Raw genomic sequence first — 26979 nt, forward strand, 5'->3', positions numbered from 1 at the left:
GAGTAGACGACCCCTTTTGTTTTTGGGGGTCACTCGATCAAAGGTCAAGGTCACAGGGGCCTGAACATGGAAAACCATCTCTGGTCAGTAACTTGAGAACCACTTGACCCAGAATGTTGACACTTCATAGGATGATTGGTCATGCAGGGTAGATGACCCCTATAGATTTTTGGGTCATTCTGTTAAAGGTCAAGGTCACAGGGGCCTGAACATAGAAAACCATCTCTGGTCAGTAACTTGAGAACCACTTGACCCAGAATGTTGACACTTCATAGGATGATTGGTCATGCAGGGTAGATGACCCCTATAGATTTTTGGGTCATTCTGTTAAAGGTCAAGGTCACAGGGGCCTGAACATGGAAAACCATCTCCGGTCAGTAACTTGAGAACCACCTGACCCAGAATGTTGACACTTCATAGGATGACTGGTCATGCAGAGTAAATGATCCCTACTGATTTTGAGGTCACTCTGTTTAAGGTCAAGGTCACAGGGGCCTGAACATGGAAAACCATTTCCGATCAGTAACTTGAGAACCACTTAATCCAGAATGTTAAAACTTCATAGGATGATTGGTCATGCAGAGTTGATGACCCTTATTGATTTTGGTGTCACTAATAAAGGTCAAGATCACAGGGGCCTAAACATGGAAAGCTATTTCAGATCAATAACTTGAGAACCACTTGACCTAGAACCATCAAACTTTATAGGGTGATAGGACTTACAGAGTAGATGACACCTATTGTTTTTGGAGTCACTCCATCAAAGGTCAAGGTCACAGGGGCCTGAACATGGAAAACTGTTTCCGATTCATAACTTGAGAACCACTTAAGGCCCAGAATGTTGAAACTTAGTTGGATGATTGGACATGCCAAGTAGATGATCCCTATTGCAGCCAACCATCAGTGTCTCTTTGACTTTGACTCCTGTCCCCTATTGACTTCTTGCCTATACGACTATGCATTGGGGGAGACATTGCTTTTTCTCCAAAACATTGTGTCAAAGCATTGCATAGATGTATCTGTGTGTATCTCTATGGGAAATTAATTGTACTTTGGGGCCATCTTTCATGAAGACCACAAATATCTATATAGCAGGCCTAGAACATCCATCATTTTCTCTATCCGCTTTCCTGTTAACAGTAATAACTTGAAATAGGCTACTATCTGTTAACAAAGACAATTCTTTATCTTTCCAAAGGGTGATCTTAATAGATAGGTTATATATACATGTATGTAGCAGGCAGCCCTATTCTTCCAAAGTTTGTAAAGACTATTTGAAAAAATAGTGTTTATATATTCACATTATGAGAGAGCCTTATAATAAAAGAGATTTTAACAGAATAAGTTATAGTTTGCGTTATTGATGTCATTATAAACCCCAGCTGTTACAGATTATTAAAAAGATATAAGTTGTTATTTGAGACTGTAGCAGGAAGTGAAACTATGATCTTGTTTTTTAAGTACCAAAATTTTGAGTGTTATGACATTTGTACCTTGTCGCAGTTTATTGACTATATATAATTATCTAGATATGACAGTGTGTGAATTTTACATAGACACCGGGATTTCAATTCACATTTTCATTTTTCAGATATAAATCTACTATTACTTTTTCCCTGAAAGTTAGAAGGTGTTATTTATGTTGTTTTTTTTTTTCATTCATTTTATTGTGTGACTTTAAAAAGTGGACTGTATGCAATGTCAAAAAAGAAACTTTCAGTAAACACAAAGTAACAGTTGTGCATTTTTCATTGGAAATACCCTTATAATTAATTGGAATTTTGAGTTTTTAGCAGGGACAAAAATGCCTGGAGACAGAGATGGAATGTAAGTAAAACTTCTGTTTTGCACTTTGATTTACTAATAATTAATTGCTTTTAGAATTATAAGCTATATGCTAAAATAGTCAATTAAATCAATTTAAAGGTTACAGAGGTCAAAGAAATGGGCTCATTTATGGCTAAATGGTTAAGGTCACAGACTTTTAATCACATTCCCCTTGCCTCTGTGGGTTCGAAACCTGACTTCCATGTGAGAAAGCCATCCACCTAACTTGCAGGTTAGTTGTTCTATGCAGGTGCCTGCTTGTGCCTGAAATCTGGCCAGGAGGGGCAACTTAGTGATTTGATGTATATCCCAACAAAAACAAAAAGTAGCCAACAGTTAAATTTGCTGAATTTGAATCACTTGCCCCTCGCCAATATAGGTTTGAGCCAATTGAGGGCGTTGAATTCTTAATGTGAGAAAGTCATCCAGCTGCATGGCTTTCAGATGGTCAGTGGTTCTACCTAGGCATCTGCCTGGGATGAAATCATGCACTGAGGGGCACCTAGGGTCTTCATCCAAAAGCATGAATATGAATTATGTTGGTGTGACGTTAAACTCAAAAAAACAAAAACAAAACAAAGGGATATTAAGATAATTTTTAATAGGTGATTTCTTATTTCCAAGTCATATAAGTTTGATAATAAAAGAAATATCAGTCAGTATCGGATGATCTGTGTGACTTAGGTGGCTCTGGAATTCTAACTTTAATTACTTAAAATGGTGAAGATTGACAGTGTTCCTTAAATTGAATACTGTATGTATAGATTTATTTGTGGGATCATAATTTTCGCGCATTCGCACAGGTCGGACACCCACGAATTCATGAATTCAGCGAAATTTTAAATTCTGTATCCCAAACTTCTCAAGTACGAAACATTTTAATTCAGTTTGTCAGTATGATATTAAGCTTGTTTTATGTATGTGTACGTTGTTTGTACGATATGTTCTGTTCTGTTCAACAAATAAAATATATTTAAACTACCATCACACTTGATAACAGTGACTTGATCATAATTACCAAATCATGTTATTTTTCACACATAATGCGAGCCTGTTTTTGCAACAATGCATTGTTTGTTTGGACAATAAAGAGATATAAGGGAACAATTACGTTTATAAAATGCAAATCACAACTATTCAGTAGAAGTGCTCATAATGTCCGCGCATGAATTCATGAATATGATGTCTCACAGCACGAATTTTAGTTTGCGCTAATAAATGGTATTTTCTAGACTAGGTGCTGGAGTGCAAAATGTTCGTTGCGCAAAAAAATGTACACATACAGTAGATACTATCCTGTCTGAAGAGGTAGCAGCGGTTTTGTTGAAGATAAATTTGTGGCCTTTTTACACCAGTGTATCTTAGTATTTTGACGTGTTGTTGTTGTAGTTGAGCCTTCGAAGTTAACAACTGATCTGGTTTATTGACTTTAATGCTCTTTCTATATGCCTGTGAAACAGGACGTACTATTTGATCATGGTGGGAAGACCTTAAGTGTCCACAAATGTTGTTAGCTCTTCAACTTTGGTAATTCTTATCTTTAGTAATGACCATCTAGCTTGGTCAGGATGTTCATGGTGTAATAGCTCGGTTAAGTTCTATAGCCACCTGAATCATCCCTGGCCCCGATGCTTTGGAGTTCTGACTTCAATTACTCAAAATTGCAAAAAAAATGACAGTGCCAACTCAGTAACTTGACTACAAATGTAGTTATTATCCAATATTCACCAAACTTACCATGTCAAAACGTTCATGGGCATAATGTCTTGGCAGAGTTTGATATCAAGTGACGTCAGATAGTCGAAGTCGCTCAGTAGTTGTGGCCCTTCATTTACTGAGACCAAAGAAGTTTATAACTCTTTTAACAGTTAATGGTACTGTCCAAATTGAAAGATGTAAAAGGCTGATTAAGTACGACCATAAACATATACTTTTTTTCAGACAAGAGCTGAGAGTCAGCGAGGCAGTGACATCATTGAATGAGCAAAGCATTGTAATGGTAAGTGAAAGTTTAAAGACACTCTGGTGTACCAAGTCCCTACAGTCACTCCTCTGAAATGAATTTGCCTTCAGATTTATGTCAAAGTTTTCTTGGTATTTTTATTAGTTGGTAATTGTAAATAAAAAATAAAGATGAAGGAATTTATAGAGTTCTTTGTAGAATTTATTTATAAAAGAAAACAAGATATGTAGAAAAGCTTTATGAAGTGTTATGTAATGAAATATTTACAATATGCCCTTACTATCACTGGTATAGACAGAGCAGAGTATGTAAATTGGCTTGTTTAATTCAAACAGGTAACAGAGATGGACGAACATGGAGAACATTTAGATGAAGAGGAGAAGGCTGTTTTTGTCCCTACTACAACAACAGCTTTTATTAACATTGAAGGTATGAGTAATTATTTTGAATATAGGAGTCTTTTCACAACCTGATGGACAGTTTTTAGTACAACTATTCGGAGAATAAGTAGAGCTATCGTACTCACCATGGTGTCTGCATCTGCATCACACCTTGGTTAAGTTTTTCATACCAGTCTACATTTTGACAAAACCTTCTGAGATAAAGCTTTGAAACTTTCAACATTTGTGTACCATCGACTTGTCCAGTTTTAGGCAAGAGTACATAACACCATCAAGGATTTTGGCTGAAATATGGCCCTTTTTAACATACAAATCTTGACATATGGCTTTGAAACTTTTATAACTTGTTTTTTATAAAAATCCCTATCTGTAGGTAAGAGTACATAACTCTGTGGACTATTTTGTCTGAATTATGGCCCTTTTTGGACTGGAAATTGATAGAATTTTTGTACAAGTCCACGCTTTGTCAAAACTATTTGACGTGTGGCTTTGAAACTTTGTACACTTGCTTATCATCATGATTTCCATCTGTAGGCAAGAGTACAAAACTCTCTTAACTATTTTGGCTGAATTATGGCCCTTTTTATGCCCCTGGCATCTACCGATGCGGAAGGCATATAGTGATATCCTGTCCGTTCGTTCGTCCATCCGTACGAGGTTAACCAAATGGGACCGTTCCGTCTAGCATCAATACACCTTACTAGAATGACTTGATACTAATGCAGATGTAACCTGTGACCATTCCTCATCTTCAGATATCAACTGACCCAGTTTGACCTTGACCTTGACATCATGTTGGACTTAGGTTGCTTTATATGGGCCATCTCTTGGTTAACTAAATGGGACCGTTTTGTCTAGCATCAATACCGCTTACAAGAATGAATTGATACTAATACAGATGTAACCTGTGACCATTCCTCATCATCAAACATCACCTGACCTCAGTTTGACCTTTACCTCGTTTTGTTCTTAGGTTGCTTTGTATCGACAAGGATGCCACCGGGGGCATCAAGCGTTTATTGAACGCAGCACTTTGTCTGACTTGAGAATTGGCTCGGTTTTCATACAAGTCAGCGTTTTATAAAAACTATTTAACTTGTGTCTTTGAAACTTTGAACACTTGTTTATCATTATGATCTCCATCTGTAGGCAAGAGTACATAACACTGTCAACTATTTTGGCTATATTATGGCCCTTTTTGGACTTAGAAATTAGTTAAATATTTCATACCAGTCTGTATTTTGTGTAAACTGTTTGTCATATGGCTTTGAAATTTTGACCACTTGTTTACCATCATAGTCTACATATGTAGGCAAGACTACATAACTAGGACAAGGACTTTAGCTCAGTTATGGCCCTTTTTTGACATAGAAATTAGTTAAGTTTGGCATACCATTCCATGTTTTGTCTAAACTGTTTGATATATGGCTTTGAAAGTTTTAACACTTACTTACCATCATGGTCACACATTCTAGCATAAAACTGCTGTTATTGCCACTTTTCGGGGGTGTTGAGGGACAAAATATTCATTTACCTGGTTTTCACGCGTTTTATGCTAGAATAGCATTAGCGCATGTTCTTTTCATGTTATAACATCTGCAGAATCCCTCGGGAATCGTTGGTACCCTCGCCCTAATGGGCTCGGGTACCAACCAGTCCCTCGGAATTCTGCAGATGTTATAACACGAAAAAACATGCGTTATCCCTACATTGCCATATAGTGCAAGATTTATCCAAATACAGGACTGGTACATGGTTTGTCTTATGTATTTTCCTTCTTTTGTCTGAAAATCTCTGGTAATATTTTGATGCCATACTTCCATCAATTCTTCGAATAGTCGAGCGCGCTGTCAACAGACAGCTCTTGTTTTACTAGAGATAGTATAGTCACATAAAGAATATGACATCATCTTACAGTTCTAGCTTGTACATTTACCTTTCTTGAGATATACCACAGTAGAGGATAGGACATTTATTTTGAAATTTGTTCATAATAAAATTACATTTTATAACCAGCGGTCTGTTGGTGTGACATATATTTACCAAAATGGCTGATTATCAGGCAAAATATTATTGACATTGCATCATACTGTTGTAATATGTGTACAATAGTTGTCGCTATAAATACTGAAGATAAGATTTTTTTTGTAAACTGATCATCATCATCATCAGAAACACATTTGGGATAAATTCTGTTCTCTACATTCATCACCTTTGGGTGATGTTTCTTTTTTATACAGGTCATCATCATCGGAAACCCATTTGGGATAAATTCTGTTCTCTACATTCATCACCTTTGGGTGATGTTTCTTTTGTATACAGGTCATCATCATGGGAAACCCATTTGGGATAAATTCTGTTCTCTACAGTCATCACCTTTGGGTGATGTTTCTTTAGTATACGGGTCATCATCATCGCAAACCCATTTGGGATAAATTCTGTTCCCTACAGACATCACCTTTGGGTAATTTTGTTCTTAGTTGCTGGTCCAGTAATGGACTATTACAGCCATTTTGTTTGTTGTTTCATGATTTGATGAAGATTTTTGGACTAATCATGAAATCCGTTTAAGCAGCCACTTTCCTCATAATTAATGTAGATATATATTGATGTGGGTGAATACATATGCAGTGCGCAGTTTTGAGGCCCAGCATGACAATTTTTATAGAGTATCTTTTAGCTCTTTTGTGGTCGCATTTTGTTCGTCGTCCGTCCATCATCTGTTCACAATTTCTTGTGAACACGATCAAGACCACATTTTGCAATCAATTTTAATCAAACGTGCACACAACTTGTATTGGCATAATATCTTGGTTCCTTTTTGAAAACTGGCCAGATCCCATCATGGATTCCAGAGTTAAGGCCCCTTAAAGAGCCAAAATTTGCTATTTTTGGCTTGTGAACGCAATAGAGACCATATTTTCTAATCAACTTTCATCAAACTTGCACATAACTTGTATCCGCATAATATCTCGGTTCCTTTCAGAAACTGACCAGATCCCATCATGAGATCTAAAGTTATGGCCCCTTAAAGGACCAAAATTTGCTATTTTAGGCTTGTGAACACGATAGAGACCACATTTTGTTATCAACTTTAATCAGACTTGCACACAACTTGTATTGGCATCATATCTCAGTTCCTTTCAAAAACTGGCCAGATCCCATCATGGGTTCCAGAGTTATGGCCCCTTAAAGATCCAAAATTTGCTATTTTGGCTTTTGGACCCATATAGAGACTTCATTTATGGTTTGATTTGAAACAAACTTGCAAAATATCTTCAACAAGAATAAATCTTGGATTCCATGATGAATCTGTCAGATTCAATCATATGTTCTGGAGTTACAGCCCCTGATTGACCCCTGAAAGAGCCGAAATTTGTTAATGTTTACCTTGTGAACACAATTGAAGTGACAATTTATAACTGATTTTAACCATACTTACACACAACTTAAGTCACAATAAGACCTCAGTTCCTGTTGAAAACCGGCTAGATTCCATCATGGGTTCTGGAGTTACTGCCCCTGAAAGGGGCAAAATTTTCTAGTTTGGCCCTTTCAGCCATATAGAAGTTACATTTATGCTTTGATTTGATACAGACTTGCACAGAATGATATTCTTGATGATTTTTAGGCTTGGATGGAAACTGGGTCATGTCGGGTCAAAAACTAGGTCATCAGGTCAAATTAAAGGAAAAGCTTGTTAACAACGTAGAGGCCACATTTATAAACCTATCTTCATGAAACTTGGTCAGAATATTTATCTTGATGATTTCTAGGCCAGATTCGAAACTGGGTCATATGGGGTCAAAAACTAGGTCATCCAGTCAAATCAACAGAAAAGCCTGTTAACTCTCTTGAGGCCACATTTATGACCCTATTTTCAAGAAACTTGGTCAGAATGTTTATCTTTAGGATTCTTAGGCTAAGTGCGAAACTGGGTCGTATGGGGTCAAAAACTAGGTCACCCATTCAAATCAAAGGAAAAGCTTGTTAACACTCTTGTTCATTTGATGTGCATGAAACTTGGCCAGAATGTTTGTGTGCATGAAATATCATATGAATTTTTATCTGGGTCATGTAGGGTCAAAAACTAGGTCCCCAGGTCAAATCAAAGAATAAGCTTGTTTACACTCAAGAGGCCATGTTTTTTGGGTCCAATCTTAATGAAAATTTGTCAGAATATTTGTCTCCATGAAATCACTAGGTAAAACATGTTTACACTGTTATGGTGTGTTACTCAGGAGAGCGACTTAGGGCCATCTTGGCCCTCTTGTTTATACATAAGTAACATGAAGATTTAGTACAAAAGGTTTAATTGTTAAATTGCAGAGTTGGTTTAGTTTTTACACTTAAAGGTAAGAAATTGTTTAAAATTTGTTAAACCTTGCATAACTTTGCATTAAATCACTTATTGTACAGACTCATTCATACTACTAAAGATTACAGAAAGTATGTGTTTATCTACCTATAGAATAATAATGTCTTTCCTTTATTTGAGTGAGTTTTTGCAATATGCTTTACAGACTTCAGATCATTTATTTGCTTATTGTTATCTTTGCTGTTATTGGATTGCCTGTGTTTATTTTGTATTGACTTTCAGTTTTGCGATAGTTTTGCACAGGTTTTATTTGTCTGCTGATGTTTCACTTTACATTAGGGTTGGGACGATTTTAAAATTTTGAAACCGGTTAATTGTTTGTATGAAATCCGATCGAACCGGTTAGTATATTGAAAATGTCGTTTTCTTTCCTAACAACCGTATCAAGGTACTTCCGGCAGTTGACTTCATTAGGAACTTACGGACTTTATTATTTGCAAGTGGTGTGATAATTAATAAGTCATATTTTGGTGTATTTTATTTTAAATATATCATGACAGACAAATCAGACACTATTGATTATGTTGATGTGTTTTACGGAAATATACGGTGGGTCTATGTGCTGGTCAAAGAAATGTATAAAGATAGTTTTAGTATGATTCATGAAGTCATTAAGAGCGATTAGCGTTTTGCAAAATTGAAACTGATTTCATCTTGTAATTGAATCGGATTTGATTAACAGAGTAATGGTCCCAGTCCTACTTTACATCAGACTTTTCAAGATTATTTACTGGCTTTGCTGGAACATTTACTGTGTAAAATTTAGCTAGGTTAGTGAATATGCTCATAAACTATGAACATCCTTCAATAGTCCTAGGGCCAGTCAGAAGACCTGCTTATCTGAAAGCATGTTAGTCTGAAGGCCCATTGTAGGCAGAGAGTCAACATTGATTACAGATCCACTACATTGTCTTCCGAACACCTGCTGTTTGAAGACCCATTTATCTCCAGAGAAAATTAGATCATTAGCTATAGGTCAAGTCTTAGAAAAACTTTGTTAACATTTTTCATTTGATCATCATAAATCTTTGGTGAGGCTGTTTGTCTGTATGAAATCTAGTTCAAGTTCAAAAGTGGGTACCTGAGGTCAAAAACCATCTCACCAGAGAGGAGCAGTGGTATAGTGGCTAAGGTGTTAGCTGCTCTGTGGGTCGTGGATTCAAGCCCCGCTGAGGTCACGACCATGCCTTCTCGTATCACACTAGTACTGGTTTTTCAAGAAGCAGACTGGATTGTGGTTCAAATAAGCTTGAAGCTTACAGTTGAGCTAAGATAAATTAGTTATCACATGTTTGACGTCACGGGAGTGTAAATAAAGCCATTAAATAAAAATGATAATACACAAGTGTAATAAAGCTTTGACGTCGACGTCATTTATAGTATAGGCGACGTCGGTCAAATTATCTTGTATATAAAGTAAAAGAAAGTCGATTTTTTATGTTTCGACAAGAAAGGCTAACATGTGATAAAAAGAATATTACATTTGTGACTTTCCACATTGAATTTATTAAACTCGTTTAATAAAATTGATAAAATGCGAGAGCCTCGCATTTTATTATTTTATTCAACTCGTTTAATAAATTCAATATAAAAAGACACTCATGTAATATCCTCTATATAAACTAATTATCTCACTAGGTCAATTCATTGAAAAGAATTGGTTAATGATCAATATGGTCAAAATGTTTGTCTATGAAGTCTAGCCCAAATTACTCATATTAGGTTATCTTGGGTTAAGAACTAGGCCAGGTAGGTGATACAGGGCCCTCTCTTATGTACTCAACTCCTACAATTTCCATTCCATTGAAATTAAACTCCATGTATGTTATCAACATGAAGTGGACTTGCTGATTATTATTTTGGGAGTTATGGCCATTTTTTATGCCCCTGAAGAGAGGCATATTAGTTTTCAACTGTCCGTCCAATCGTCACAACGTTAACTTTTTGCATGAAGGCACTTTACTCGCGACCCACTGCACCCAGGACCTTCAAACTTCACATGCTGATAGTACTTATTGAGTACATGACCCCTACTGACCTTGGGGTCACCAGGTCAAAGGTCAAGGTCACCAGGTCAAAGGTCAAGGTGCTGCGGGGGCATTTGTCACCATTAGCGACAGCTCTTGTTTACTTTGATATGTCACACATACAGGTACATCAAAACATTTTGTACTCAACTCTTCCAACAGTTAACATCCAGTTGAAATGAAAATACATTGTTTACACTTTAGAGGCCATATTTTCTTCCTGGTCTATAACCTGGCCAGAACTTTTGTCTCTACAATATCTTGATCAAGATTGAAACTGTGTCATCTGGGATAAAAAAAACTAGGTCAATGTGTCAAATCATAGAAAAAACCTCTGAGTCAGTAACCTTCAAGAAGACATTTTCTATCAGATCTTCATGAAACTTTGTCATGCTGTTTGTCTTTAAGAAATCTAGTTAAAGTATGAAACTGGGTCAGCTGAGGCAAAAACAAGGTTGTCAAATCATAAAAAACTTGTTTACTAATAAGAGGCAACATTTTATTATTGATCTCCATGAAATTTTGTCAGGTTGTTTGTCTTGTGAAGTTGAGGTCAAAGTTCAAAACTCGGTCGTCTAGGGTCAGAATGTTTGTTTTAATGAAATCTAGATCATATTGGATAGTAGGACTGGGACGATTACTCGGTTAATCAGATCCGATTCGATTTCTAGGTGAAACCGGTTTCAATTTTGCAAGACCGGTAATCACTACCATGCAAACAATAAACATCAGGAGTTGTACTTTATCTTTATACATTTCTTTGACCAGCACATAAACTGAACATAGTCAATAATCTCGGATTTGCATGTCGTGATATATCTAAAATAAAATACACCAAAATATGACTTATTAATTGTCACACTGCTTGCAAACGATAAACTCGGTAAGTTTCTAACGAAGTCTGAGCTGCTTGAAGTACCTTGATACGGTCGACAGGAAAGAAAACAGCATTTTCAATATGAAGGCCGATTAACCGGTTCATTTCGATTTGAAACAAATGATTAAACGGTTTTAAAATTTTGAAATCGCCCCAGCCCTATGGGATAGTATGTAATCTGGGGTTAGAACTAGGTCAAGTGAGCTATGCAGGGCTATAAAGGTCCTCTTGATTGGTATTGCTAATAACCTTTTATACAATCCTAGTTGTGCCAATATCTTTACAATTAAAAAATAATGTAAAGCTTTATGACATAATCAGATCTCAGTTTTATTATCAAGACAGTACTATTTTATCAAAATACTTGAGCATATAAGCTACCAAGGGGCTTTATTTGTGCATACAAATAAATCAGTAAAAATATATAATTCATTTGCAAATGGGTTTACTTTAAGAAATTAAAGATATTACATTTTTTCCTATTTGCACAAATAGCAAGCAATGATTTAAGTTAAAAAAACGATTTTTTAAAAGTTCATTTGTGTGCAGGGTGCAAAACAAACTATTTTGGGACTTTTTTGCCTTTTTGATTTAAGATTGTCCCTATTTTCAACCTGCATTTTGCACATGCTTCGTATATGTTTTATCTGTTAATGTCTATGCTTTTGTCATCTATATAATAAGACTTAAAATTTGAATCAAAGTTTATTTAATAGGAGTTATGGCAGTATTGCACTCAACCCTCATAATGTGCATTGTTCCTTGCCAGTTCAGTATAGTGTCATTGTAAAATGTGTTGCTTACATCTTTGTTGATGTGTTCAGTGCATTTGGCAATCCTGCCTTCACCCTTTTTATACGCCCAAAGGGACTTATTATGTTATAACACCGGTGTCCGTCTGTCCGTCCGTTAGCAATTTTGTGTCCGCTCTATATCTCTTGAACCCCTCGAACGATTTCAAAGAAACTGGACATAAATGTTCGCCACATAGAGACGACGTGCAGAGCGCATGTTTCGGATGACTAGCTTCAAGGTCAAGGTCACACTTAGGGTTCAAAGGTCATATGAGTGTGTTTCATGTCCGCTCTGTAACTCTTGAACTGCTTGAAGGATTTCAAAGAAACTTGGCACAAATTTTCACCACACTGAGACGACATGCAGATAGCTTGTTTCGGATGACTAGCTTCAAGGTCAAGGTCACACGTAGGAGTGAAAGGTCACGTATGACTTTGCTGTGTCTGCTCTGTAACTCTTGAACTGCTTGAAGGATTTCAAAGAAACTTGGCACAAATGTTCACCACACTGAGGCAACATGCAGAGCGCATGTTTTGGATGACTTGCTTCAAGGTCAAAGTCACATTTAGGGGTGAAAGGTCATATATGACTTTGCTTTTTGTATATTTCTCTGCATTGCAGTTCTCTTGTTTTTATTTGGCAGATCCCTTTTTTGTTCTCTTACAATAATTATGCCCCCCTTCGAAGAAGGAGGGGTATATTGTTTTGCAGATGTCGGTCGGTCTGTCGGTAGGTCGGTCGGTCGGAATATAGACCAGTCCGTTTCGGGATGATAACTCAAGAACGCTTGGGCCTAGGATCATGAAAGTTGATAGGGAGGTTGGTCATCACCAGCAGATGACCCCTATTAATTTTGAGGTCCGTATGTTAAAGGTCAAGGTCACAGTGACCCTGAATAGTTAAACGGTTTCCGGATGATAACTCAATAACACTTGGGCTTAGGATCATGAAAGTTGATAGGGAGGTTGGTCATGACCAGCAGATGACCCCTATTGATTTTGAGGTCAGTATGTTAAAGGTCAAGGTCACAGTGACCCTGAACAGTTAAACGGTTTCCGGATGATAACTCAAGAATGCTTTGGCCTAGGGTCATGAAAGTTTATAGGGAGGTTGGTCATGACCAGCAGATGACCCCTATTGATTTTGAGATCAGTATGTCAAAGGTCAAGGACACAGTGACCAGGAACAGGAAAATGGTTTCCGGACAATAACTCAAGAATGCTTGGGCCTAATGTCAGGAAAATTGATAGTGAGGTTGGTCATGACCAGCAGATGACCCCTATTGATTTTGAGGTCATTAGGTCAAAGGTCAAGGTCACATTGGCCAGGAACAGTTAAACGGTTTCTGATCTTTTTATCCAAAACCACAGGGCCTAGAGCTTTGATATTTGGTATGTAGCAAAATCTAGTGGTCCTCTACCAAGATTATTCAGATTATTTCCCTGGGGTCAAATATGACCCCACCCCGGGGGTCACATGGTTTATATAGAATTATATAGAAAAAAACTGTCCAAAACCACAGGGCCTAGGGCTTTGATATTTTGTATATGACATCATCTAGTGGTCCTCTACTAAGATTGTTCAAATTGTTCCCCTAGGGTCAAATATGGCCCCGCCCTGGGGGTCACATGGTTTATATAGACATATATAGGGAAAAACTTTGAAAATCTTCTTGACCAAACCACAAAGACTAGGCTTTTGATATTTGTATTGTATCATCATCTAGTGGTTCTCTACCAAGTTTGTTCAAATTATCCCTCTAGGGTCAAATATGGCCCCGCCCCGGCGGTCACATGGTTCATAAAGACTTATATAGGCAAAAAACTTAGAATCTTCATGTCCATAACCTACATCATTCAAATTTGGACCACATGTATAGTTTTGAGTGGCAAGATGAAGCTTGACATGAGTTGACCTTGACCTAGTGACCTACTTTCACATTTCTGTAGCTACAGCCTTCAAATTTGGACCACATGCATAGGTTTGTGTACCGAAACAAACTTTGACCTTGTTATTGACCTAGTGACCTACTTTCACATTTTGAAGCTACATACTTCAGATTTAGACCACTTGCTTAGTTTTGTGTTCCGAAAAAAATATGACTTTGATTTTGACCTAGTGACCTTTTTTTCACATTTCTCAAACTACAGCCTTCAAATTTGAACCACAAGCATAGTTTTGTGTACCGAAATGAACTTTGGTCTTGAGATTGACCTAGTGACCTACTTTCACATTTCTGAAGGTACAGGCTTCAAATTTGGACCACGCACACAGTTTTGTGTTTTGAAATAAAATTTGACCTTGATTTTGACCTAGTGACCTACTTTCATATTTCTCAAGCTACAGCCTTCAAATTCGAACCACATGCATAGTTTTGTGTATTGAAATGAACTTTGATCTTGAGATTGACCTAGTGACCTACCTTCACATTTCTAAAGGTACAGGCTTCAAATTTGGACCACATGCATAGTTTTGTGTACCGAAATAAAATTTGACCTTGATTTTGACTGTTTTGTACCGATATGAAATTTGACCTTGATTTTGACCTTGACCTAGTCTTGAAATTTGAAACATTCAAAAATGGCTCAGTGGTGGGTGCCAAGATCACTCTGTGATATCTTGTTAGGTTAATAGATTAAAGGTCAAGGTCAGATTGAACCAGAACGGTAGAACTTTTGTTTACAGTGAGCATATAATTTCTGTTCCTTGTGCAATTACTGAATGCATCAAGGGGGGCATTTCGTGTTCAACGAGCTCTTGTTTTTTTTGTATTACTTCCCTTTTTTGTTACTATGAATAGCTTATTTTGAAACTTTTTTATTATTGGCTGAAGGGAAAAACCAAGGCCACTTTTCTGTGGTACAACATGGATGGTACAGCCAATTTTTAGATGTATTTTGACACAACTTTGCCTGGTAAGAATTTTTTGTGGACTTACAATTTTTTTTGGAATTTCTTCTTTTTGTTGTTCCTGTCCTTTGGGCTTCAACAGTCAAGTTCTTAAAATTTTGCTCCCATCCTCTGATGTAACCCTTTGGGCATATATTGCTCCGCTTGGCGGTGCTCTTGTTTCTTTGTTGTTTTACACAATTTGGGAAGCATGTTCTAGAACTTGTATTAATCACTCTCAACACCTCATTATTGATGGAGGGTATGAGAGAAGAGATTAATGCATAAGCTAAAGGTAAAGGTAAATTTTATTTACCATCGCTTTGTGAAACAGTTAACATAAGCTCTGTAGAGCTTTTTAGCGACCGTATATTAAGAACAATTAAAACCAATTATACCTTACCCCCAGCAATTTGCAGGTACCCATTTTGAGCTGGGTCGACTGAGGCAATCATGATAAAGTGCCTTGCCCAAGGACACACCGCAATGGGAGTAGCCAGGATTCGAACCAGGGGCCTTCACCTCTGTAGGAAAGCGTCCTAGCCCTCTCGACCAATGCATCCACTACTAAGCTGCTGGTATTGTTTTTCATGTCTTTGGTATGATGAGGTTTGGAAATGAATCCACGACCTTTCTGCACTGGAAGTGGATGCTGTACCTCTAGACTATGGAGGCAGTTGATTTTTTCTTACAGAACATTACAGTTGGAATCACATTTTTTAAGGCTCAGAATTTTAGTCAATTTGAAAAGGTTCAGTAATGAATTCAAGTTATAAGAATGTATTTCAGCAGGAGAAGGTCTACCATCAACCAATGACAATGTCAGAATGTGTGGTTCCATCGGGGAGAGAACAGTTGGTGAACAGTTACCGGATATCGTACAACCTGCTTACAGGTACTAGTATAAATTATTTCCTGGTACTTTATTAATATGCCCCCCTCCCCCTTCGAAGAAGAAGGGGTTTATTGTTTCACTTATTGTCTGGCTGTCTGTTGGTTATTCGATAGATAATTTTGGTTTCCGATCCATAACTAGAGAACACTTGGTCTCACAATAGTCAAACTTCAGAGAATCATTGCTTGTGGTCAGTAGATGACATCTATTGTTTCAGGGTCTGTAGATCAAAGGTTAAGGTCAGTGACCTCGAGATTGAAAATGCTTCCTGCTGAAAAAGTAAAGAAAACTTTGGCCTACATTCATTGAATTTTATAGGATGATTGCCTGTTTTTAATAGATGACCCCTATCGTATTAGAAATCAGAAAGTCAAGGTCGCAGTGACCTCAAGACTGAAAATGGTTTCAACTTAAGATCCCTTTTGCCTGCTGCATTCAAACTTGATAGGATGCTTGCCTGGCACTATTATTTTGGAGAGCATTAGGTCAAGGTCACAGTGACCATGAGGCTGAGATGCTTTGTTTGGCTCACAATCCACATACTTCAGAGGACGATTGCATGTGACCTGTATAGAATCTATTAGATGACCGCTATTGTTTTGGAGTTCAGTAGGTCAAAGGTGAATGTTAAAGTGATTGCAGGACTAAAAATTGGACAGGCCATCATAGGGGGCATACATTTTTCACAGACAGCTTTTGTTATTAATTTGTTAAGTTTAAATGAATATAATTTTGTTGAACAACACAAATCCATAAAATACAAATGTATTAGTCCTCGGCAAATATTAAATAGTGATGACACAATATGTCCGATATGTCTGTTGTTCAAGCTAAAATACAGAAGAGTAGTTTTAAACTGAATTTACATTTTTATATGCCTGAAGGGACATATTATGTTATGACGTCAGTGTCCATCTAACCATTAGCAATTTTGTGTCTGCTCGGTAACTCTTGAACCCATTGAAGGATTTCGAAGACACTTGACACAAATGTCTCCGCATCGAGACGATGTGCAGAGAGCATGTTCTGGATGGTTCGTTTCAAGGTCAAGGTCACACTTAGGGGTCTGGCACATATGTTCACCACATCAAGATGATGTGCAGAGTGCATGTTTCTGATGGCCCACTTTAAGGTCAAGGTCACACTTGGGGGTCAAAGGTCATACCTTCTGGCGTATATTGCTTCGCATTGCAGTGCTCTTGTTGAACTGGTTACAAATGTATTGTTTCCCTCAGAAACAAAGACAACAAAAACAAGTCATGCCTGTGAATATAATTTATTTTATTTATGTAGGCCAGTTGAACTGTTGAAATGAAGATGAAAGGCCATATAAGAGTTTTGAACTTCTTATGTGCAATACATTTTATGAGTTAACATTTATTTGATGTGTACCCTATGTTTTCATCTAGTCACATGCCATATCATTTAATATATATTTTCAAAATCTTTTAAGTATTTATTTATTCCTAGAAAGACTACAAAATGTATGTAGGTTTCTCCACCACAATGAACCATACTTGGAGGCTGACCTATAGAGGATTTGATAGAAATTAAATAACAAAGACTGATAGATGGTATGAAGTGAAATCTTCATCATTAAGAAATGGCACTGAACTTCCTTTTGTTTTTATACGCCTGTCTCTGAAAGAAAAGGGCGTATTATGTGAACACCCGTGGCGGTGGGCGGTCGGCATCCAAAGCATGTCCGCTATCTAAGTCGAACAGTTTTCATCGGATCTTCACCAAACTTGCTGACAATGTTTGTGGGCATAATATCTCAGCCAAGGTTGATAACCAGCCTAATCATCCGAGGCACTCTTGGATTTTGGCCCTTGAATTAATCAAAAAACTGCGAATTTAGCCTTGTCCGCTCTCTAAGTTGAACAGTTTTCATCCGATCTTCACCAAACTTGCTGACAGTGTTTGTGGGTGTAATATCTCGGCCAAGTTCGATAACCAGCCAAATTTTCCTGAGGGGTTCTTGGATTATGGCCCTTGAATTACCCAAAAAACTGTAAATTTAGCCTTGTCTACACGCTAAGTCGAACAGTTTTCATCCGAGCTGCACCAAGCTTGCTGACAATGTTTGTGGGCATAATTAATATCTCGGCCAAGTACAGTAACCACCCAAATCACTCTTGGATTATGCCCATTGAAGTAGGTCAAGTTTGATGATTGGCATATTTTGTGACAGTCTGGCACTCTTGTTTTTTTAGCTCACCTGTCACATAGTGACAAGGTGAGCTTTTGTGATCACCCTTCGTCCGTCGTCTGTCGTCAGTCCGTCCGTCCGTCCGTCAACAATTTCTTGTCTGCACAATAGTGGTTTCATTTATGATTTTATTTTAACCAAACTTGCACACAACTTGTATCACCATAAGATCTCGGTTCCTTCCTTGAACTGGCCAGATCCCGTTATGGGTTCCAGAGTTATGGCCCCTGAAAGGGCCAAAATCAGCTATTTTGACCTTGTCTGCACAATAACAGCTTTATTTATGATTTGATTTTTACCAAACTGGCACACAACTTGTGTCACCATAAGATCTTGGTTCTTTTCTTGAACTGGCCAGATCCCATTATGGGTTCCAGAGTTATGGCCCCTGAAAGGGCCAGAATTAGCTATTTTGACCTTGTCTGCACAATAACAGCTTCATTTATGATTTGATTTTAACCAAACTTGCACACAACTGGTATCACTATAAGATCTTGGTTCCTTTCTTGAACTGGCCAGATTCCTTTATGGGTTCCAGAGTTATGGCCCCTGAAAGGACCAGAATTAGCTATTTTGACCTTGTCTGCACAATAGCAGCTTCATTTATGATTTGAATTTAATCAGACTTGCACAAAACTTGTATTGCCATAAAATCTCAGTTCCTTTTTTGAACCGGCCAGATCCCATAATGGGTTCCAGAGTTATGGCCCCTGAAAGGGCCAAAATTAGCTATTTTGACCTTGTCTGCACAATAGAAGCTTCATTTATGATTTGATTTTAACCAAACTTGCACACAACTTGTATCACCACAAGATCTTGTTTGCTTTCTTGAACTGGCCAGATTCCTTCATGGGTTCCAGAGTTATGGCCCCTTAAAGGTCCAAAATTGGCTATTTTGGCTTTTGCAGCCATATAGAGACTTCATTTTTGGTTTTATTTGATACAAACTTCCAAAATGTCTTCAACAACAATAAATCTTGGATTCCATGACAAATCAGATCCAATCGTAGGTTCCAGAGTTGTTTTATATCTGATTACCTCCCCTGATTGTAAGCAAAATGGATTTGTATCAGTAAGTACTTATAGGACTTATTTGAAATTTCATTATTGTTATTAGTTGGACTGAGACAATCAGGGTAGATAACTATGGACTGATTATATGTCAAATTACCTCCCTTTATTTTAAATTAAAATGGGTATATCTCCGTAACTAATGAAGATACTGATCTGAAATTTCATTTATCGTCACCTCAACGCAACAAAGTAGTATCTTATTATAAATTCATAATAAGATACGACTTTGTTGCGTTGAGGTGACGTTATGTCAACAGATGTATTTGGCAGATCCTTCTTTTGTTCACTTACAATATTTTTTAGCTCACCTGTCACAAAGTGACAAGGTGAGCTTTTGTGATCGCGCGGTGTCCGTCGTCCGTCCGTCCGTCCGTCCGTGCATAAACTTTTCCTTGTGACATCTCTAGAGGTCACAGTTTTCATGGGATCTTTATGAAAATGGGTCAGAATGTTCATCTTGGTAAATTCTAGGTCAAGTTCGAAACTGGGTCACGCGCCGTCGAAAACTAGGTCAGTAGGTCTAAAAATAGAAAAACCTTGTGACCTCTCTAGAGGCCATAATTTTCAACGGATCTTCATGAAAATTGGTCAAAATGTTCACCTTGATGATATCTAGGTCAAGTTCAAAACTGGGTCACGTGCTTCAAAAACTAGGTCAGTAGTTCTAAAAATAGAAAAACCTTGTGACCTCTCTAGAGGCCATATATTTCAAAAGATCTTCATGAAAGTTGGTCAGAACGTTCACCTTGATGATATCTAGGTCAAGTTCGAAACTGGGTCACGTGCCATCAAAAACTAGGTCAGTAGGTCAAATAATAGAAAAACCTTGTGACCTCTCTAAAGGCCATATTTTTCATGGGATCTGTATGAAAGTTGATCTGAATGTTCATCTTGATGATATCTAGGTCAAGTTCGAAACTGGGTCACGTGCGGTCAAAAACTAGGTCAGTAGGTCAAAAATAGAAAAACCTTCTGACCTTTCTAGAGGCCATATATTTCACAAGATCTTCATGAAAATTGGTCGGAACGTTCACCTTGATGATATCTAGATCAAGTTCGAAACTGGGTCACGTGCCATCAAAAACTAGGTCAGTAGGTCAAATAATAGAAAAACCTTGTGACCCTCTAAAGGCCATATTTTTCATGGGATCTGTATGAAAGTTGGTCTGAATGTTCATCTTGATGATATCTAGGTCAAGTTTGAAACTGGGTCATGTGCGGTCAAAAACTAGGTCAGTAGGTCTAAAAATAGAAAAACCTTGTGACCTCTCTAGAGGCCATATATTTCATGAAATCTTCATGAAAATTGGTCAGAATGTTCACCTTGATGATATCTAAGTCAAGTTCGAAAGTGGGTCACGTGCCATCAAAAACTAGGTCAGTAGGTCAAATAATAGAAAAACCTTGTGACCTCTCTAGAGGCCATATTTTCCATGGGATCTGTATGAAAGTTGGTCTGAATGTTCATCTTGATGATATCTAGGTCAAGTTCGAAAGTGGGTCACATGCCTCAAAAACTAGGTCAGTAGGTCTAAAAATAGAAAAACCTTGTGACCTCTCTAGAGGCCGAATTTTTCAATGGATCTTCATGAAAGTTGGTCTGAATGTTCATCTTGATGATATCTAGTTCAAGTTCAAAAGAGGGTCATGTGCGGTCAAAAACTAGGTCAGTAGGTCTAAAAATAGAAAAACCTTGTGACCTCTTTAGAGGCCATACTTGTGAATGGATCTCCATAAAAATTGGTCAGCATGTTCATCTTGATGATATCTAGGTCAAGTTTGAAAGTGGGTCACGTGCCTTCAAAAAGTAGGTCAGTAGGTCAAATAATGAAAACACGTGACCTCTCTAGAAGCCATATTTTTCATGGGATCTGTATGAAAGTTGGTCTGAATGTTTATCTTGATGATATCAAGGTCAAGTTTGAAACTGGATCAACTTCGATCAAAAACTAGGTCAGTAGGTCTTGAAATAGAAAAACCTTGTGACCTCTCTAGAGGCCATACCCTTGAATGGATCTTCATGAAAATTGGTCAGAATGTTCACCTTGATGATATCTAGGTCAAGTTTGAAACTGAATCACGTGCCTTAAAAAACTAGGTCAATAGGTCAAATAATAGAAAAACCTTGTGACCTCTCTAGAGACCATATTTTTCAATGGATCTTCATGAAAATTGGTCAGAATTTTTATCTTGATAATATCTAAGTCAAGTTCAAAACTGGGTCACATGAGCTCAAAAACTAGGTCACTGTGTCAAATAATAGAAAAAACAACGTCATACTCAAAACTGGATCATGTGGGAAGAGGTGAGCGATTCAGGACCATCATGGTCCTCTTGTTTTTAATTACTTCCCTTTTACTTTACTATAAATAGCTTATTTTTAGTAACTTTTTTATTATTGGCGGTAGGGAAATATCGAGACCACTTTTCTGTGGTACAACATGGATGGTACTTCCAATTTTTAGGTGTATTTTGACATATCTATACCTTGTAAGAATTTTTTGTTTTGTTTTTAGCTCACCTGTCACATAGTGACAAGGTGAGCTTTTGTGGTCACCCTTCGTCCGTCGTCAGTCTGTCCATGCGTGCGTCCATCCGTCCGTGCATCCGTCAACAATTTCTTGTCTGCACGATAGTGGTTTCATTTATGATTTCATTTTAACCAAACTTGCACACAACTTGTATCACCATAAGATCACGGTTCCTTTCTTGAACTGGCCAGATCCCATTATGGGTTCCAGAGTTATGGCCCCTGAAAGGGCCAAAATTAGCTATTTTGACCTTGTCTGCACAATATCAGCTTTATTTATGATTTGATTTTTACCAAACTGGCACACAACTTGTATCACCATAAGATCTTGGCTCCTTTCTTGAACTGGCCAGATTCTGTTATGGGTTCCAGAGTTATTGACCCTGAAAGGGCCAGAATTAGCTATTTTGACCTTGTCTGCACAATAGCAGCTTCATTTATGATTTTATTTTAACCAAACTTGCACACAACTTGTATCACCATAAGATCTTGGTTCCTTTCTTGAACTGGCCAGATTCCATTATGGGTTCCAGAGTGATGGCCTCTGAAAGGGCCAGAATTAGCTATTTTGACCTTGTCTGCACAATAGCAGCTTCTTTTATGATTTGAATTTAATCAGGCTTGCACAAAACTTCTGTCACCATAAGATCTCGGTTCCTTTTCTGAATCGGCCAGATCCCATAATGGGTTCCAGAGTTATGGCCCCTGAAAGGGCCAAAATTAGCTGTTTTGACCTTGTCTGCACAATGGCAGCTTCATTTATGATTTGATTTTAACCAAACTTACACACAACTTGTATCACCACAAGATCTTGCTTCCTTTCTTCAACTGGCCAGATTCCATCATGGGTTCCAGAGTTATGGCCCCTTAAAGGTCCAAAATTGGCTATTTTGGCTTTTGCAGCCATATAGAGACTTCGTTTATGGTTTTATTTGATACAAACTTCCAAAATATCTTCAACAACAATAAATCTTTGATTCCGTGACAAATCAGATCCAATCGTAGGTTCCAGAGTTATTTTATATCTGATTACCTCCCCTGATTGTAATCAAAATGGATTTATATCAGTAAGTACTTATAGGACTTATTTGAAATTTCATTATTGCTATTAGTTGGACTGAGACAATCAGGGTAGATAACTATGGACTGATTTTATGTCAAATTACCTCCCTTTATTTCAAATTAAAATTGGTATATCTCCATAACTAATGAAGATACTGATCTGAAATTTCATTTATGTCAACAGATTTATTTGGCAGATCCTTCTTTTGTTCACTTACAATATTTTTTTTTTTTTAATTACTTCCCTTTTATGTTACTATAAATAGCTTATTTTTAGTAACTTTTTTATTATTGGCCGTAGGGAAAAACCGAGACTACTTTTCTGTGGTACAACATGGATGTTACCTCCAATTTTTAGGTGTATTTTGACATATCTGTACCTTGTAAGAATTTTTATTTCTTTTTGGTTAAATTTCTTCCCTTTGTTGTTCCTGTCCTTTGGACTATTTTTTCTGAGGAACTTCTTGTCCTCAAGTGCAATGATAACAGGTGAGCGATATAGGGCGATCATGGCCCTCTTGTATTGCTGAAGATTTCATTTCATAGACTCTCAGTCACTCTATCCTATGCAAAGTTAGCTTGTAATAAAAGAATGATTATTTTTATATTTACTTCGATATTTTGTTACAGTGTAAATGAAGACATCCCTTCTGCAGGATATGATGGTCTTCATAAAAAGGCAAGAACTTAATGCTTGTATTGTTAAGTCTTCAATAACTTTATGCATGTATAGTTTAGATTGCATTATCTTAGAGCATGATAATTAAGACTTAAACAACAATATGTATACATGTTTAGTCTAGTAGACTGCAAGAACTTTATGCATAATGTAGTCTGCTGCTTGTTATTGTGACAAGAATAATTTCCCCAAAAGTTTGTGATTGGTTTTGTCTCTTGTCATTAACATTTGCTTGAGCAGAAATCTCTACTGACCCTGTTGAGGGAAATTACAGACATGATTTTTGCAATTCTCTACCAAAAATAGCAATTATAAAAATGGATTCTTGCAAAATTTGTTGCTATGACAACAAGGAGGAAAACTTTAAAACAAAAGAACTAAATTCATAATAAATTGAAAGAATTTATTGCCAGGCGACCTACTACAAAACATGTCTTGTCAGGAAGTATGTCTGTTGGTCTGTTGTATTTCATTTTAACCCTTAGCCTGCTGGCGGCAAGTTATTCTGCCTTTGCGACCAGTGCAGACCAAGATCAGCCTGCACATCTGTGCAGTCTGATCATGGTCTGCACTGTTCGCTATTCAGTCAGTAATTTTTCAGTGAACACCCCTTTGAATAATAAGTGGTATGGCCCAAATTGAATGATGGACTGGTCCATTTTAGATATTTAGCAGGGTAAGGGTTAAATTCTGTCAGGAACATCATCTTAATTATGTTACCTTCTTGTTTTCCATACATTTAAAGTTGATTTAAGGTTGTTAATGGTAACCCTCAACATTAGATATCAGGATGAAACAATACAGGCTCTCTCTTTTTAAAACTGAAATTTAACTACAGACAGCTGAGCAAAATTTCAGACACAATTCAGCATTTAGATTTATTATGAACAAAATGTTAAATTTTAAATTTGCCGGTCTTAATCAGAAGTCTAAATTTCAGACTCCGAAAAACATAAACACTGGGCCATTCATTGCTAATATGGTAATACATGTAATACATTCTGTTACTGTACTTCTAGGTATCTCCAGAGGAACCCAGACCTTTAGAAAGTACACATTTATGTTCAGGTAATTAAATCTAATTTAAGCAGACATTTGTCATAGAAGCCAGTGTTTAATGCTTTGCTGTGGTCTGTTTATTATACTCTGACAAAATGTGTTTTGGGACTATATTTTAATCACTTTCTTACATCTACCTGTCCATGTATATTTCTGTCATGAAAAATTTAAAGCAATATCTTTGTTATTACTGATTGGAATCTAATGTAACTTGATAAAATGTTAGATTAAAAAGAGAGGAAGAATGAGGACAAGAAACAGGAACCATAACTCTATCTTAAATAGTTTTAGAATTACTTAATTTTTCACAGGTCTTAGAAGTATAAGAACTAGATTCACTGCTACAGAGTATATAAGGGTCTCTGAAACAAAATTACTTTGTATTTTTAATTTGTTTCTTCATCAATGTTACATTGTGTTTCTGGTAATTGATCTGTGTAATAATATAATGGTTAGAACAGTAAGAAAATTGATCAACCACATTACTTCAGTTGTGGTAATAAAAATGTCACACTCTCAGTTTCAAGTAAGTCCAGAAACTAGGGTCTGACAAAATCTCGATCTTTTTCCTGATCCACAACTCATAGTTGTTGTAGATTTACTTTGTATGACATTGTGTATTCTTTAAATAGGTTGTTCATAATACATGACAGTTTTAGACCATCTGCACAATGAAAGCTTTATTAAATTCCTCTCATAGCTTTGAATATGAATATTTTGTTATTTTTTTTTCTCTCTGAAATGGAGAAGTTAAAAACATAATGAGCCTATTAACAGAAGAAAATTAGACATATTAAATATTGCAAAGCATCTTGGTCATTAAACTATAACCTCTTGTGAGATACTAACACCAAGAATAAGTTTTAGTATACTTGCATTTTACATTATTTGTATTTTAGATACCCTATCATCCCTATCACTTGGAGATGAATTTGATGTAAACAAGGTATCTGAAAACCACACTTCTGACTTGGAATCTTCTGACTCTTCACACAAGTCTGGAAATGTGGTTCGTAAAAGAAGACACTCAAGAGAGGAGGCTGACCCTCAAGAAAGGACAGCTAGCAAGAAAGCTAGAACTGAGGGTATACTCCCAAATTGTGTGGACTACAGCTTCTACAATAACTTGATGCAGCAGATAAGAGAACAATGTCTTCCAAAGATTCCAGTGTTGTGTATGTTTGGTTTTAAATTTAAAACACCTTTTAAACTTGAACTAGAAGACGAGTCTGATTATCCTAAACTTATTCAAGCCTTGGATAGAGGTGTTCAAATAGATGCTGAAGTTGATGAGACTAATGTAAATCAGTCTACAGAAGATGAGAACGATTCGAGTACAGACCAGAGCAAAATAACACACTGTTCAGGAACTGATAAACTTGAGACAAATGAGAACATTTCTTCTACATTGGCTTCAGGTACAAATATAACAGATATAGATACAGATATAGAAGGCCATGAATCACACCAGAACTTTAAAAGTATAACAAACAAAGAGAGGGAAGAAACAAATAAAAAGAAAAAATGCATAAGTTCTGATGTAACTGAAACCAGACAGAGTGATAAGGGTATAATAAATGAAAGAAAAAGTGAATTAGACAAGAATAATAAAGAAAGGGATGAATTCGACAAGAATAAAGAATATACTTCAAAATTAAGTAAAGCCAAACAGACAGTTGACAATAGAGAACAAAATAAAGCATCAGTTAACTCTGACAGAAGAAAAAAAAGTGATAAAGAGAGATATAATATAATAAAAAACAGTCAGTATTCAGATATCTCTGAAGATGAGGACAATTCACCTATCCTAAATTTATCAACAAGGGGGGTAACTGGAAATGTTGAAGGCAGCCACATTGACACTCCACCACCAGGATTTTACCATCCTGAGGTTTACTACAATACCCAAGCTAAAGGTAAAAGTTCTTGCAACCAGAAAAAAGGGAAACAAAGAAAGAAAAGGTTGGTAAAGAGAAGGGAAAATAATGCTAGGCCATCAGTTTGTATAGATATACCACCAGAAATAGACAAAGTCGTAACAGAGACAGGATCTGGCAAAAGTATTAATGGTACAAGACCACCTCTAAAAGAAAAAGAAAAAGTACAGGTACCATTGAATAATGAAAACATCAGGTTTTTAGCAAGTGTAGTGCATAATTGTCTTTACGAGATTGAAAAGGGAACAGCAAAACCACTTCTACTTTCAAATGAAATCAGAGAAGCAGATGAGACAAAACTTCCCAAGTTTACAGACATTGAAACAGGGAACAGTCAAAATGAACAGAACCAGTCATCAAGATGGGAAAGTACT

At 36.9% G+C, this 26979-nt stretch overlaps 1 protein-coding gene across 4 annotated transcripts; it reads left to right on the plus strand.

The window, feature by feature from the left end:
- Window positions 1-231: 231 nt before the first annotated feature.
- LOC128554666 (uncharacterized) lies at window positions 232-25705 on the plus strand. 4 transcript variants are annotated; one of them, XM_053535968.1, is made up of 6 exons: window positions 233-1827; window positions 3769-3826; window positions 4126-4219; window positions 15950-16052; window positions 24629-24677; window positions 25568-25705. In XM_053535968.1, exons 1-5 carry the CDS (start codon window positions 1805-1807, stop codon window positions 24654-24656), a joined length of 306 nt encoding a protein of 101 aa, XP_053391943.1. In that variant the 5' UTR covers window positions 233-1804; the 3' UTR covers window positions 24657-24677; window positions 25568-25705. The 4 variants fall into 4 exon arrangements, with proteins under 4 accessions (XP_053391940.1, XP_053391943.1, XP_053391942.1 ...); XM_053535967.1 differs by having other exon boundaries at window positions 240-1827; window positions 15947-16052; XM_053535965.1 differs by lacking the exons at window positions 24629-24677; window positions 25568-25705 and adding an exon at window positions 23561-23903 and having other exon boundaries at window positions 232-1827.
- Window positions 25706-26979: the final 1274 nt, after the last annotated feature.

This window comes from Mercenaria mercenaria, unplaced genomic scaffold (assembly GCF_021730395.1).
Source record: "Mercenaria mercenaria strain notata unplaced genomic scaffold, MADL_Memer_1 contig_615, whole genome shotgun sequence".
Lineage (NCBI taxonomy): Eukaryota > Metazoa > Mollusca > Bivalvia > Venerida > Veneridae > Mercenaria > Mercenaria mercenaria.

Excerpts from the sequence above, each read along its gene's own strand:
- LOC128554666 (XM_053535964.1), top strand. The coding sequence starts at position 1,805 with ATGCCTGGAGACAGAGATGGAAT. Across the intron at positions 3,827-4,125 it reads ATGAGCAAAGCATTGTAATG|GTAACAGAGATGGACGAACA; the intron begins GTAAGTGAAAGT and ends TAATTCAAACAG. Across the intron at positions 4,220-15,946 it reads AGCTTTTATTAACATTGAAG|CAGGAGAAGGTCTACCATCA; the intron begins GTATGAGTAATT and ends AATGTATTTCAG.